Genomic DNA, 15,871 nt, shown 5'->3' with positions numbered 1-15,871 from the left:
GACGCCGTTGATAGTCAATTTACCTTAAGTTTGTCGGCCAAAATGCCGAAAAGAAGGGGCAGAAGTGTCGGTGGAGCCTCCCGACGTTCGGTAGCCCCGTTGCCTACGGTCAACGACATTTTTCGGCGACTTCTGAGCGAGCAGGAAACGTCGGGGAATCGCCCTGTGAGTGTCCCAGCAGAGAGTAGTGCCGCGGGGTCTCCTCAAGGGCTCGACATCACGCTGAGCCCCGACGTAAGGACGCCTCCGCTTCAGCCACAAGCGCTGGGAGCCAGCTCACCGCGAGGAGAGAGCACACCCGAAGAGGAAGTGTTCTCCCCCCGAGAGGCCAGTTCATTGGAGGGCTTGCTACAGGGAACAACCCAGAGTGATTTTCTCCTCTGGAAGGAACCAGCGACTGGGACAACGTTGGCTGAAGAAACTCAGGACACCAGAGAGGTAAAACACTCGAATGAACAATATTTAAAGACACAAGTTACGTTTATTCCTCCTGATAAGCCCTCTGAAGTCACTTTAGATTCTCTATGGGATTTAGTATCTAAATTAGGGAATTCCCTTAATCCGCAAATAAAACATTTGGACCAAGAGATAAAAAACCAGAAAGAAGAAATCAATTTATTAAAGCAAGATATGGTATTGTTGAAGTCCGAAATACAAGAAGAAAACAAGGAACTTAAAACAATTAAAAGTAATCAAGATCTACTTGTTAAAGATAATTTAATTATGAAAACAAAATTGGAAGATCTTGAAAATAAGACTCGGTCTAATAATTTGCGCTTAATTAACTTTCCAAAAATTTCATCAATTTCTCCACGAGAAATGATAAAGCGCTACTTTCTGGAGATATTAACAATACCTGAGGATTCTTTACCACCCCTTACAAGAGTATATTATTTGCCTACAAAAAACCAGGATCCTCAAAAGAAAGAAGATGAAGGAATATCGCAGGAAGCACCCTTGGACGTTTCCACTTTATTGGAACAATCAGATAGAGAATTGGCTATTCCAGCCACTCTCTTACTGACTGCAGTTTTGGCTCCAGATAAAGACTGGATACTTAAACTTTTCTTTAAAAATAGGTCTAAGGACTTCCTGGGTCTCCATATTCAAATATTTCCTGATGTCTCTAGGGAGACTCAGAAGAGAAGAAGGGAATTCCTAATGTTGAAGCCAGGTGTGACCCAGATTGGAGCTTTTTTCTTTCTTAGATATCCATGTAAATGTGTCATCAGATATCGTTCTTTTAAATATGTTTTCGTAGAGCCAGCTCATTTGATTGCTTTTCTTTCTATGAAACGTCTTGAGTGTGGAATACCAACTGTACCTAAGTGATAATTAGCTCTGCATCAGCACAGATTCAGTAATTTTCTTTGTAAAATTATTCTTCAATCTAATTACTCTTTTCGTTAACCTTGGATCCAAAATTGAGGACTAGTGTGTGATTAAGATAAGAAATGTTTCCTTTTTTTCCTTTATACTTTGATCCATTATTAGGATTGGAAGTTAGCCTAAATGTTATATTTTCTTGATTATACTTTCTGTACAAGTTATGCTTGATAATAATGTAAAATCTTATAAATAAATAAATATAAATAAATAAATAAATAAATTGTTATGCCCCAACATATCAGCATTCATTTTCTCATACCTATAGCTTGAGCATAAATTTGCCCACCAAAAAGGAAAATTAAGGCGATCATAATTTTTCCAATTATGAGTTACTATTTGCATGGCTATCGCGGTCATAATTAGAAAAAGCCGGCGTTTATAGCGGTCCATGGGGGTCTTAATATGCAATAATGTTCCACATATGACTACCTCATATGTCAATGGAATTGATGACTCCAGCATGATATTAAGCTGTCCCCATATTGACTTCCAAAAGTTGAGTATCAAAGGACAATAGAACAACAGATGATCCAGTGTCCCAATGTCTAGATGACAGTGGCAGCATCTATTAGATTTAGAACTGTCTAACTTTTGTAACCTAACAGGGGTCCAAAAACATCTATGTAACAAGAAAAACCAGGTTTGTCTCATAGATGCTGACGCTGTACATCTCATCCTCCAAGTCCAAATTTGTGGCCATTGAGACGCAGAAATATGCTGCTTTATCTCAAATGTCTTTTAGACTAGTTTAGACTCTTGAGGATATTAAAAAGATGTGTGACAGCAGGCAATGTCTTATTGTAGATTGGGAACTGGTAGATAAAAAATATAAAATAGTGTGAAATGGTCATTTTTCTCAGTGGAACAGGGAAAGGTGAACAGTAGTATACACCAGGGATCTGTCCCTGGTTGGTGCTATCATATTTTTAAATGATCTGAATATTGCAACAAGTGAGATGTCCTTAGTGCCCCCTTCCTATAACCCCCTCACTGCCTTCCAGACTTTGTCCCACCCCCACCCCCGAAGCCAGCCTGCCTGCCTACTTAACTACCTAACTCCCTCCTTCCCTGCCGCGCAAAAAAAAGGGGTTATGACAGATTTCTGAGCTTCAGGCTGGACTCAGAGGATTTTTAAAAAAAATTACTTTCTAGATGAACAAAACAGCATGTTATTCAAGCAGAAAGAGCACGGATTCAGAGATCAGTTACTGGGAATGGTGTGTGAGTGAGAGAGAAGCTCTCTGCCATTGATTTATACAGACACACTGGAAATGGTGTGCGTGTAAGAGCCTGGTGTGTCTGCTCACCTCAGAGCAGAGAGTTCACGTCCTCTCGGGCAGGCAGGTGCTCTGCCCATTTCAGTTGCCTTCTTGTAACCTGTTTGTTTAATGTCTGTTTTTAAATTTTTCTTATACCTTCTGTTCCCTATCCTTTTTTATTTTTACATTTTTATTATTATATTTTTAATTGTACACCACTTAGATTTATCTTGGTTTTATTAGCGGTATATCAAATAAATTGAACTTGAACTTACACCAACTACAGCAAACTGAGGCTAACCACAAAAGCTTCTTATAAACTGATAAATCTGGACAGTGAGTGGCTCTAGCTGGAGAGGCAGCCTGACCTCGTTTACTCCTTAATCTGTCTACAAGTCCGAGTTGCCATAGCTGGGTGGTGTCTCTCCTTTGGGAAACATCCTTGCTTGATCCATGGTCTGTGATTTCATAAACCTACATTTCAGAACTGGCTCCTTCCTTCCCCCCCTCCCAGTCCGCCGCCACTGCTGCTCTCCTTACCTCCCTGCTGCTGCTGATTGCCGCCCAGAAGCCTTCTTCCCGACGTCAATTCTGATGTCGGAGAGGACGTTCTGGACCAGTTGCTGCCTGGCTGGCCCGGAATGTCCTCTCCGATGTCAGAATTGACGTCGGGAAGAAGGCTTCTGGGCGGCAATTAGCAGCAGCAGGAGGGAGGTAAGGAAAGTAGCAGCGGTGGCGGACTGGGGGGGGGGAGTTTTGAATCGGACACTGGAGGGAGGCTTTTGTAAAAATTTTGGCACAGCAGGGAGCGATCACCTGTCCCGTTGTCCCCGTGCACAGCTTCGGGAAGTTGTCCCTAAAAATGGGACATTTCAGTGTCCCGAAGCTGTGTGTGGAGACAACGGGACAGGGATCTAAAAACAGGACGGTCCCATTCAAAATGGGACATATGGTCACCTTATATAAGACCCATATGAAATATGATATGATAGACCATCCTTCCAACTTTTGCAGATCTTTTTTCATGTTTTCCACTCCCTCTGGGGTGTGCACTCTGTTACAAATCTTGGTACCATCCATAAAAAGGCAAATTTTACTTTCTAACCCTTTGGCAATGTCGCAGCCCCAGCACCGATCCACGAGGCACTCCATTACTCACCTTTCCTTCCTTCATGCGAATTACATTTATCACCACCCTCTGGTGTGTGTCCGTTAACCAGTTTCTAATCCAGGTCACTACTTTGAGCTCTAACTTAAGCCCATTAAGTTTGTTCAAGAGCCTCCTATGAAGAACTATGTCAAAGGCTTTGCTGAAATCTAAGTAAATTATATCTAGCACACACCCTTGATCCAATTCTCTTATAGTACAGTAAAAGAATTCAATCAGATTTGTTTGACATGATTTACCTTTATGTATTTATTTTTAAAATTTCTTACCCACTTAAACCTATGTGGTTTACAGGATACAATCATAATAATAAAAACATACATACAACATAAACCAATCTCAATATCCTCAAAAATATTCATTCAGTTAAAAGCCTCCATAAACAAAGTAGTTTTCAATATCTTAAATTTCTTGAGATCCAAAAGTACTCTTAATGGTCCTGACAATTTATTCCATGACAACACTCCTGCTATTGAGATTACAGATGCTCTCATATTTTCTTTTTTTATATATCTTTATTAAATTTTCCCTTCCAGTACATTCAATCAAGGAATAAAAAAAGGAGATAACCCCCCACACCCTCCCCTGGATGTGTGTACCCTGGATGTGTGTATAAATCTAAAGGAAATTAAATGTAAAAGACAACTATACCGAAGTAACAAAAGTCGTTAATGGACCCCAAACTAATCTGAATAAATTATTATGCCCCAACATGTCAGCGTTTATTTTCTCATACTTATAACACAAACATAAATTCGCCCACCAAAAGGTAAAACTAAGCCGATCCCAATTTTTCCAATTGTGGGTAACCATTTGCATGGCAATCCCGGTCATGATAATGAAAAGCCGGCATTTATACCAGTCCAATGGGGGTTTAATATGCAATAATGTCCCACAGATGGCTACATCATAGGTTAATGGAATCGATGATTCAAGTATGTTATTGATATGTCCTCATATCGACTTCCAAAAATTGAGTTTCAAAGGACAATAGAACAGATGATCCAGTGTCCCTATTTCAAGATGAAAGTGCCAGCATCTATTAGATTTAGAACTATCTAACTTCTGCAAACGAACTACGGTCCAAAAAGATCTGTGTAACTCATATCTTCATAATGAACATGTAAAAACTCATTTGTAGATAATCGCATCACTACCTCTGATCTCAAGAATCTGAGAGGATGGTAGAGTGTCATTACTTGTGTCAAACACCAAGGATTGTTATAATGAACACAAGAATTTTAAAAACAATTTGAAATTTTACAGACAACCAATTAAGTTTTTTCAACCAAGGTGTTACATACTCAAATTTATTCCCACCACAAATCAAACTTACTGCAGCATTTTGAATCATCTGTAAAGCTTTATATTGTGAGGATGCTATTCATAAGTAAAGTGCATTGCAATAATCCAACTTTGAGATTATCGTGGTCTGTACCACCAACCAAAAGTCATATCCTGATAACATCAGTTTAAGTCTATTCAATAAACACATGTCATAAAAAGCAGATTTAATCACTGCCAATATCTGATCTTTCATGCTTAAGGTTGAATCTAACCAGTCCCCTACAATTTTCAATTTTTTATGTATCACAAGATTCATATCATTTACTACAATATTTTGGGGCCACATCAGATCTCCTTCCAATCAACATCACATCTGTTTTAGCAAGATTTAATACCAGTTTGTGATTTACCATCCAATCATTCACAACTTTCAAACATACCAATAATTTCATCTGCATCTCAATTCTCCAGTCAATCATAGGGAAAAATTTGAATGTCATCAGCACAAAATCGATAACTGACACTCAATTGCTGAAACATAGTTCCCAAAGAAGCCATATAGAGATTAAAAAGCAAAGCTGAGAGTGCTGATCCCTGTGGAACACCCTTAAACACAGACATAGTAGTAAATATGTGTCCATTACTCTGTTCTCTGATTGAACAATCCTGAAAATATGAAACAAACCACTTATACACTTCTCCTCCTATTCCCATCCCAATCAGTATTTGCAATAAAATATCAATATCTACTGTATCAAATGCTGAGGACACATAGGCAGCAGAACGCTTTTTTGTTTAGGGGGGGCCTAAAAACTCTACCCCAGACCTGTCTAAGCCCCACCTCCATAATAATAGTACTAATTGTAAATGCCATTTCTTCCATTCATATTTCATATACACACAATATAATCTTATTAATACACACTGGTAACTACAAAATTAAACTACACAAAGCACATTATTTTCCCCTCCCCACCACTGCACTGCATTTCTTCCTCTCTCCTCCACCCCTATGTGCAACGTCTCCCTCTCTCTCACTGTCCACCATCTCTCTCTCTTATTCCCTCCCTTGCTGCAAAGGGAGTGGGAAAAAAGAAAGAGAGGGATCCAGGGTGCATCTCTCCCACCGCCTCTATTGCCACATCCAACATTTCTCCCTCTCTTATCCACCAGTGTGCAGCATCTATCATCCCTACCCACCAGCCCCATGCTCAACATTCCTCCTATCACCCCTCTCCAGATCCATGCCACATATCTTCCTCCATTCCCTTCACCAATATGTCAACATTCCTCACTCTTGCATCCCTTTATCTGTTACACTGTTCCCTCTCCAGCACTACATCCAACATTTCTTCCTCTCTTCTCTCTCTACATCACTCCTCACCATGTCCAACAATTCTCTCCCTCACTATGCTTAACAATTCTTCTTTCTTCCTTTCCCTCATACCCATGCTCAACAATTCTCTATTTGTATTCCCTCCCCCACCTCAGAATCTCTTTCCCCCTCCTTCCTTCCAGCCTTTGTCCTAAGTATATGCCCCCATTTCTCCCTTCTGGGTGATTAGGCTTTATTTTAGGAATCATGAACAGCTGTATTTGGGAGGGAAGGTTTGGGGTTTTCCTGTTATGTGTGTGGACACAAGGAGAAGAGCAAACAGTTGTTGGCAATATTCCCACAGGTTTTTTTCTCTGAATCTTTAGACATCTCAGTTAGTAAATTAAGTGGGAGCTGTTGGAACATGTGTCTTGCTTCTTCAAAGAATCAGATGACCTCCAGGAACTTTATTTTTGAATTAGGAACCGGTCCAAGACCTGAAGCAGTAGCAACTGCAACAAATTGTAGTTATCAAAGGCTTAAAGTTGAAGACAGAACCAGAAAGTGCTTCTTCAGTGCAGTGGCTCCATATAATTTATTTTATGACTACCAGAGGCAAAGTGGGCCTCTGAGAGGAGCATGTGCTGACTGTCCTCATACATGATAACCTAAAAATCTGTTCTTCATTGTATCACCTGGATCCAGTATTTGGCTCCCATCAGTTCTAAGTACAGCTCCCTGTCTCTCTTCCCTTCACTTCTGCCACTACATCTCCAGAAAAACCGCTGTTATCTTTTGGCATTATGCAGCTATCCGTGAGTCTGAGCTGCATGGTGTCCAAACTCCTGTGCTATTCTCTGCAGTGCTGGGAAAAAAGAATAGCTGTTGCAGAGGCTGTACCGGCAATTTCTGCCATCATGTTCTATGTTTCTATGTTTAATTAGCCTCTAGAGAAAATGAGAAGGTATTAACAAACTTCAGAGGATTGGGGGGGGGGTAGAATGGTGGAACTGGCTGGTAGAAGAGGCAGGTGGGGCTTAAGACTGGCTAGAATGGAAAAGATGAGTGAGAAAAGAGTGTGTTGGGGATTTTCTTTTCTATAAAGTTAGCAACCCTACCACTATTGTACCTGCCTATCCTTGTGTGAAGGGCCTAAGTCTGTGCCTGGTACATACTAGTTGCACAGAGCTCTGCACTTATCTCATAGTTGTAAAAAAAGTTTTCTATCTGGCTCCTTGTGACTCTGGGCAAGTCATTTAACCATCCATTCTTCCAGGTACAAAATAAAGTACCTGTATATAATATGTAAACCACTTTGATTGTAACCACAGAAAGACAATATATCAAATTCTATTCCCTTTTCATTTACTGTGAACACAAGACTTAGTACTATGGCTTTGGCGGTATATAAGAAATAAAATTATTATTATTAATTAGGTGGGCAATGTATTATCAAAGAACTGTAATAACAAGGACTGCCACAATCCGTAATGAATCCACTGAACCACTGTTTGGTTGTGGAAAGATTCCTGGGAACAACATTATCATAATATTATTATATGTGAGCTTGTAAGGATCAGTGTGGTAATACAAAACTGACTTGCCATCAGGATCCCATTAGAACCTGTTAAGTGTTGTTACATTGTGAGGATAACTGTTAGGGTTGCATGTTTGTCACAGTTATCATGAAATCTCTAAAGCATTTTGGAAAAAAAATCTGTACTCTAGGCAAGACTGTCCCGAGCTGGAAACACACCCTGTGCAACACACCCCTTAGAGCTCCTATCCTGCCCATTGCATCACAGCCAAGCAGGGATGGCAATGGATAAGACACAATTTGGAACCCCCGCCTCCCTTGCTATGGCTCTGAGCGCAGGACAAACCAGCAAGGACCTCCTGCATTACTCACCTATTGTTCTCATCTTCCAGTCCAACTATGCAGTTTCCAAAGCTTTTAGTAGATATGATATACTTCTGCTTGGTACCATGTCAAATAAATGTAACTAAATAAAGAAAACCAGATTATGAAAAAATAAATCTATGTTTAAAAATGCTATTGTATTTCTCCATGATGCTAAAAGTGAATTAAAATGGTTATAATCAGGTCTTACTAAATAAAAGAGTCCTTAGTAAAGGGGATCTTTACTATCATTGACAGATGTGAGAGGGAGAGAACTTTTTATGTATTTTGAGAATGATTCTTGAAGGTAAACTGAGAAAGCTCTTGTGTATGTTCCTTTCAGTCATTCTTCCCCATATTGCCAGTGCCACTGTGGAGACTCGAAATGCAATGGCTGCCTTAGCTGCAAAGAACTTACTGGCAGGCTTGAAAGGGGAAGCATTACCCAAGGAAGTACCTCTGTGAAGCTCTATGACTGTATCTTCAATAGTACCTGCACTGTCTGCATTCAAACCAAACTGCTTCTTATCAGCCTTCCTGCACTATAGTAATTTATCATTTGCTTTCATTATAAAACATTTGACCAGCTGCTGTGAATTAATTTTTTAATCTAAGTAAAGAAATTGTAAATCCTAGTTGAATCCTTCTAAGGCCTACATATGGGATGCTTGCTTAGGAAATAAGACACGGGGGAAATCTAATAGCTTTTACAAATGAGATCCATACCATAAAGCTGTTCATAATTTTAGTACTTAGGATCTTAATATAAATAAGTTAACAGCCTGTGCATGACAAGAAGTTCTGTATGGAAATAAGAAGTTAATTTAGGTCAAAAAGCAAAGCTATCTCTTGCAGGGATATACAGTTTACTTTATGGGGGTAAGTGCTAACATTTATGTACTGATTACCTGCATAAATTACATAATTATAGGCATATTTGTATGCATATAGTATGTATTGTACAAGTAAACATACACCTGGCACAGCATTGCAACATACACCGGGCACAGCATTGGCATTGCATATATTAAACATATAGAATACTATACATTAAGCATGTATCACTGACATTTAGGTGCTCTCTACTCCCACTTCCTGGCACTGAGTTTCTCTTTAACTACTTACCCCTTCTGTCACTCATAAATATTCTGGCCTATATCTGGCTACTTAAGAGTTGTGCTCTTCATCCCTCTTTGGATACTCTGGAGGTATCTGTTATGTTTCTGGTTCCTTATTTTAGCAAACAGCTAAATGCTGTGCAGGCTGAGAGTATTAGGAAGACAGAAGAGTGAAGATATTCCAAGGGTGGCCCATTCCAAAAGTGTAGATTGAAGGCCAGTGAGTGAAATTTTTCTTGCAGGCCCCAGCTATGTCTAAAACCAACTGGTAGATGTACATTCTAAAAACTGACATACAAATAGAAAATAAAACTCCAGACATATAGCAATATAATATGATACCTTATGCAAGGAAATGAAAGAAAAAGCCTCAGTTCACATAGGTGAGGGAAAAACCTCACCATCTTCCATACATCAGAGGCATAAAAAACTATAATTGCAACTATCGTATCAAATATATTGCTAAGAAAAAGCGTGAGGGAAAAATAGCAGTCCAATTGTGCAAACAAATACTATTTATTTAGAAAAAAACAAAACTATGGGCTCCTTTTACAAAGGTGTGTTAGGGTCTTAACGCGCTAGCCGCTACCACCTCCTCTTGAGCAGGCAGTAGTTTTTCGGCTAGCGTGCGCTAAAAATGCTAGCGCACCTTTGTAAAAGGAGCCCTAAGTGTAGCCAGCCTATGATCATTTCATACTGCCATACTACTTCTTCAGGGCCACATAGGCTCATAGAGCAGTTAAACTGTTTAATGAGTTGATCCTCTGCGTTCATGAAAGAATGCAGACGATCAGCGTGTCAAACAGTTTAATGCTATGTAAGCCTATGTCGCCCTGAAGAAGTTACAGAATAAAGCCTTAAAACATCAACCCCACGTGTCAAATTATTTATAGCAAAAAAAAAAAAAAAAAGGGGGTTATCCAGATGATCAAAAATGAACAATTTTAGTGATGAATTTATCAAACAGATTTTTTTTTTTTTTAGTTCAATATTTTTTATTGATTTTTTGAAAAAATATAAGAAACAGTTCAAGTACATGGTATCAAAATATAAAACAAAACATTTAGTATAACAAATATTCAGTTACATTATGCAATGTAGAATTGAATCGTTTTAAAAGATCTAAAGTACTAGGACTGTTCATGAAAAAATAGTAAAAGAAAAGATAAGAGGAAAGAGAAATTGAAGGAAGAAAAGAAAAAAAAAAAAGTCAAAACATGGGGGTAAAGAAAAAGAAGAGGAAGAGGAAGAAGAAGAAGAGAGGAGTGTCTATGAAATAGATTGAACATATGAGTCCAGGAATTTCCAGGGTGATTTACATTGTATCAAATTTTTGGAAAGTTGAATTATATTTTTCTTTTCATAAGCATATGATTCAAATTTATGATACATGCTCAAAGAATTCCACCAGAAGGTATAGTTTAGTAATGAAGAGGACTTCCAATTTTTCAAGATGTGCATAAGGGCAGTCACAAACATTGCATCAATGAGTTTAGGAGGACAGTTAGACTGTGTAAAACAAGGGTGTTGAGATCGGAGAATTGTAATGTCAAAGGAAATTTCTTCTGAACAATTGGTAATAGACTTTATGGTGTCCCAAATGCACGTCCAAAAGGAACGAACTTGAGCACAATGGAAAAGCATGTGATCAAGAGTCCCAGCTTCTTTCATACAATTCCAACATATAGAGTCTTGTTTTAGGTTAGCTTTCCACATCCGAAAAGGTGTCCATACCGCATTCCACATAATGAAGAACATTGATTGTGAGACTCTGGATGATAAAAGAGGTCGGTTTGTCGAGGACCAAAAGAGTTCCCAGTCAACATCAGAAAGTGAGGTTGTCAGCATAGATTCCCAATGTTTCATGGAATGAGAGGAAAATGTAAAAGAGTGATCTCTTAGAATACTATAAAAGAGAGATATCGCTTTACCTTTTGATATAGCCAATGTGGACCAGTGATACAAAGTGTGAGTGGATGTCATATAATCAAAGCGTATAGACATAGAAGATAATATCTCAGTAAGAGAAAGCCACTGTGAGTAAGCAGAAGGAGACAACGAGTAAGTAGAGCAAATTGTGACAAAGGGGACAAACGAAGTGAGAGTGGTTATCTGATGGAGAGACCACAAACCAGCCCGCTGCCACCTCTTCCATGAAAGAGATTTACTATTGATTTGGATTTTGGGGTTATTCCAAATGGACAAGAGTGGACTGTCTTTAATTGAAATCTCTGCGATTGTGTCTAGTATATGAAGGGCATGCTGCGTTGCACTCAATAAGGAGTATTTTCTCAAGAGTTTGGGTACTGGCACCGTCAACAAACATGAAACATGTAATGGTGCACATAAAAATCGTTCCAGGTCAAACCAGGTTGGTGAGTCTTGGGTACTAGGGTTAGTAATCCAGTAGGCTCCATGTTTGGCCAATGATGCGATATAATAAAAATGAAAATCAGGTACATTCAGACCCCCATTAATTTTAGAGGCTTTCAGCTTGTCGAGAGCAATACGAGGTTTTTTGTTATTCCACACAAAGTCAGATATTTTCTTATTCAACCAGTGAAAATATTTCTTCTTGCATAAGGAGGGAAGCATTGAGAGGGTATAGTTTATCTGAGGAGTAAGGGTCATTTTGATGGAAGCTATTCTGCCCCACCATGAAAGAAAGAGTGGAGACCAACGAGACAGGGTGTTCAGAACTAAGCTTTTAATTTTAGATATGTTTAGATCTTGAGTTTGAGTCGGATCTTTATGTATTAACACTCCCAAGTATTTTACAGCACCGTGTGACCACGTGAAGGGAAATTGGGCGAGGTCTGAGGGGTAAATGAGATCATTAAGAGGGAAAATTTCTGATTTTTCCCAGTTAACTAAGTATCCAGAAAGCTTGGAGTAATGAGAGACAATATTAACGAGTGAGGGAAGGGAAGCAACAGGATCTCGGATAAAGAGAAGGACATCATCAGCGTATGCTGCTAATTTGATATGACAATAAGTGGTTTCAATTCCTGTTATTGTTGGGCATTGTCGGATAGCAGAGAGTAGAGGTTCCAACGCTAAGTTAAATAGCAGCGGCGACAGAGGGCAGCCCTGGCGAGTACCTCTATGTAGGGAGAATTTATTGGAGAGAGAGTTATTAATTAAAATGCGAGCTGTGGGTTGATGATATAAAGTTTTAATCCAGTTTGTATAGAAGGGGCCAAAGTTGTACCACTTTAAAATTTGGAATAGAAAAGGCCATTCAACTCGGTCAAAGGCCTTTTCGGCATCTATGGCCAAACCGATTACGGGATCTGAGAGTGTTTTAGCATGGGCATTAATATGATGAAAAAGGCGTATATTGTCTCCTATAAACCTTTGTTTAATAAACCCCGTTTGATCTTTGTGAATAAGAGAGGGGATCACTTTGTTGAGTCTCAGTGCAAGAAGTTTTGCCATGATCTTGTAATCTAAATTAAGAAGAGAAATGGGGCGAAAGTTTTTAACCAAGGTAGGGTCTCTGTCAGGTTTGGGAATAACTACTATAGTGGCCTCAGTGAAGTTGAATTGTTTGTCTGGATCAGAGTGGAGGAATTCATAGTAAGAAAGAAGATGAGGAGCCAGGAGATTACGAAACTGCTTAAAAAATTCATTGGTAAACCCGTCAGGACCTGGGGCTTTGCCGGTAGGTATAGATGATATTGCGGCTTCTATCTCAGATACAGTAATGGGAGAGTCCAGTTTTAATTTCACAGAGTACGATAAGGTCGGATGAATCAAAGAAGCAAGAAAAGAGTCTATCCCCGATTCTGAACAAACAGATTTTAAACGTTATGATAATAGATAAACTTTTGTCATCAATTCCTAACATTCACTTTTTTTATATGCGTCTCTATTAATATTCTTCTTGTTCCCTCTCTGGACAATTAAATTTGTGGTGGGCATATCATAACTATACTGACATTAGTCTTTAGAACCTCTTATGATGTATATATCATTTCAAGTTCCTGTCTTGTATATTTTTTTAATCATTTATATCCTCCACCTCCTACCAATCCCTACTAAATCTTTATTTTTAATCTTTCAATTTGGTTTTTAAATTAATAACACTCATAAATATATTTTCTTTAAAAACATTATAAATCGTGTGAACAAAAACTTTTAATTCTAATTGAAAAGCAACACTTATCTTGAAATTTGGTGGATCCTGCCACCATCAACGTTGATGTTTAACAACTCCCGACGCCCTTCCTTTTTGTGGGCGTTTCAACCCCAAACAGGTCTTCTTCAGGGAATAATGAATATAAGCTGCCTCTCTATAACTAAATTCAACATAATTAACACTCCATCACTATGTAATAAACTCCTATCCTCAGAATTGGGCTATTATAATTACTCAATTCGCAATTGTGACATCTAAACCCCCACATATTCATTCAATCCTTTAAATAATCTCTCATACAGAAAATGATGATGACCTCCACATTCATACTCTTCTCATTATGAAAAAAATCTTATCTCATACTAACCTTGCATGAACATTTCACAGTAAAGATACAATTAAACAGAAGAAGTAGCATTGCAGCTACGAAACGATCGTAGGCTGGCTACACATAGGGCTCCTTTTACTAAGATGCGCTAGCGATTTTAGCATGCGCTAAACGCTAACGCCTTCATAGAGCTTGCGTTAGTATTTTTCATTTAGCATGTGGTTAGCGCGAGCTAAAAACACTAGCATACCTTAGTAAAAGGAGCCCATAGTTGTTTTCTAAATAAATAGTATTTGTTTGCAAATTAATAATAATTTCATCATATCAACTTCAGGACCAAGCCTCACCCCTTCCTCATGTTCTTTCCCTAAATGTGACCCCCATCTTTATTTTATATTGTAACTTCTTACCTTCTCTTTCCCATATGTTTCTAGTATTGTCTTTTTTTGTCTTAAGTTCAGTCAATTATCTTCAATGTTTTAATATGTTTATACTGTAATTTTTAATGTACATCGCTTTGAATTAAGAAAAAGCGATTAATCAAAACCTAATTAAACTTGGAAACTTGCACAATTGGACTGCTATTTTTCCCTCACGTTTTTTCTTAGCAATATATTTGATACGATAGTTGCAATTAAAGTTTTTTATGCCTCTGATGTATGGAAGATGGTGAGGTATTTCCCTCAGCTATGTAAACTGAGGCTTTTTCTTTTGTTTTCTTGCATAAGATATATTATATTGCTATAAGCCTGGAGTTTTGATTTAATTTGCGGAGAGTCTTTTGTAAACAGCTTATACAAATAGAAAATACAACTTCATCAGGGAACACCTAGGACGTAAACAGGGAACACCTGGATTGGCCTCCACGTGTGCGGGCCACCGAACTGGATGGACCAATGGTCTGATTTGGTGGAGGCATTTCTTATGTTTCTCCTTTTTCTACCTTTGTCATCTGGTAATTTTTATTTTTTAAACATGTTGATCCCAGTGTGTGATTTCTGCTTTCCTCTGTTTTCCCTTAATTGTCTTTCCAGTGTCTCCTTGTCCATTTGCCATTTCCTCTCTCTCCATGTCCATCATTCATCTTCCCTCTCTATCCTTATTCTTGACCTGTTCAGCATCTCCCCTCTGTGCATATCCTTCCCCCTCTGTCCAGCATCACTCCTTTATGTCTCTAACACTCCTATATGTCCAACTATACCCAATTGCTTATCTATTCCCCTTCCCCATGTCCAGCATCACCCTTGTTTCTCTACCCTTCCCCCATGTCCAGCTTTTCCCCAATTGCCCACTCCTATTGGGGCCAATGTGGCTCAAACATTCTTCCTTCCTTCCTATGTTTATTAAAATATTTGATATCCCACATATGCTTAAAAAGGTATAAGTGGGTTGCAATAAAAACAACCTATCCCCTCCCCATCCATATAAGTTAGCATATCTCTTCTTTCCCTCTTCCTCCACCCATTCCTAAGGACCAGCATCTCTCATGCATCCATTCTGTCCCTCCCCAAAGGTTAGTATCTCTCTCTTATCCCCTCCTTTCTGCCCCCTCCCAAAAGATCCAGCTAGCTCCCTCTTTTCTCCCTTCCTCCTATTCTGTTCCCCCATCCATCCACCCTTAGGAGTTCAGTATCTTTCCTTCTTCCTTTCTCCCCCAAGACCTGACATTTCTTTTACTTTCTCTTCTCATCTTCCTATCCCACAACCCCATGGATCCAGCATCTCTCTTCCTCTTTCTCCAGTAAATCCTGGCAACTCTTCCTCTCCATTCCATCAGGTCTCTCTCTCTCTCTCTCCTTTCCCCACAAGTCCTGACATCTTCCCATCTGTCCCAGCATCTCTTTCTCATCTCCCTCATGGTCCAACATCACTTCTTCTGCCCCAGATGGTCCACCAACCTTGCCTCTATGGCTGGCAGCACTGCTCCCAGTCAATGCAGGCCCCTTTACTGTATCCCATCTGCTGG

The 15,871-nt window shown here is 39.1% G+C and overlaps 2 protein-coding genes across 3 annotated transcripts in view; one reads left to right on the top strand and one right to left on the bottom strand.

The window, feature by feature from the left end:
• Positions 1 to 10,359, top strand: part of LOC117346889 (glyoxylate reductase/hydroxypyruvate reductase-like) — a 74,229-nt gene extending 63,870 nt beyond the window's left edge. Inside the window, exon 10 of the mRNA XM_033917110.1 lies at positions 8,662 to 10,359. Coding sequence (XP_033773001.1) covers positions 8,662 to 8,783 — 122 coding nt within the window. The 3' untranslated portion in view covers positions 8,784 to 10,359. The remainder of the gene's footprint in view (positions 1 to 8,661) is intronic.
• Positions 6,153 to 15,871, bottom strand: part of TSTD2 (thiosulfate sulfurtransferase like domain containing 2) — a 99,777-nt gene continuing 90,058 nt past the window's right edge. The window contains exons 11-12 of one of the 2 annotated variants that reach the window (XR_004536673.1): positions 8,328 to 8,421; positions 6,153 to 7,283 (exon numbers count right to left, since the gene is read on the bottom strand). Coding sequence is in view for 1 of the 2 variants with exons in the window: in XM_033917069.1 (XP_033772960.1) it covers positions 8,408 to 8,421 (14 nt within the window). In the remaining variant the exon portion in view is untranslated. Of the gene's footprint in view, positions 8,422 to 15,871 lie in introns of both variants that reach the window. The other variant, XM_033917069.1, reaches the window with a different exon arrangement.

This window comes from Geotrypetes seraphini, chromosome 1 (genome assembly GCF_902459505.1).
Source record: "Geotrypetes seraphini chromosome 1, aGeoSer1.1, whole genome shotgun sequence".
In the NCBI taxonomy this organism is placed as follows: domain Eukaryota; kingdom Metazoa; phylum Chordata; class Amphibia; order Gymnophiona; family Dermophiidae; genus Geotrypetes; species Geotrypetes seraphini.
This window is presented reverse-complemented; position numbering and strand designations above follow the sequence as displayed.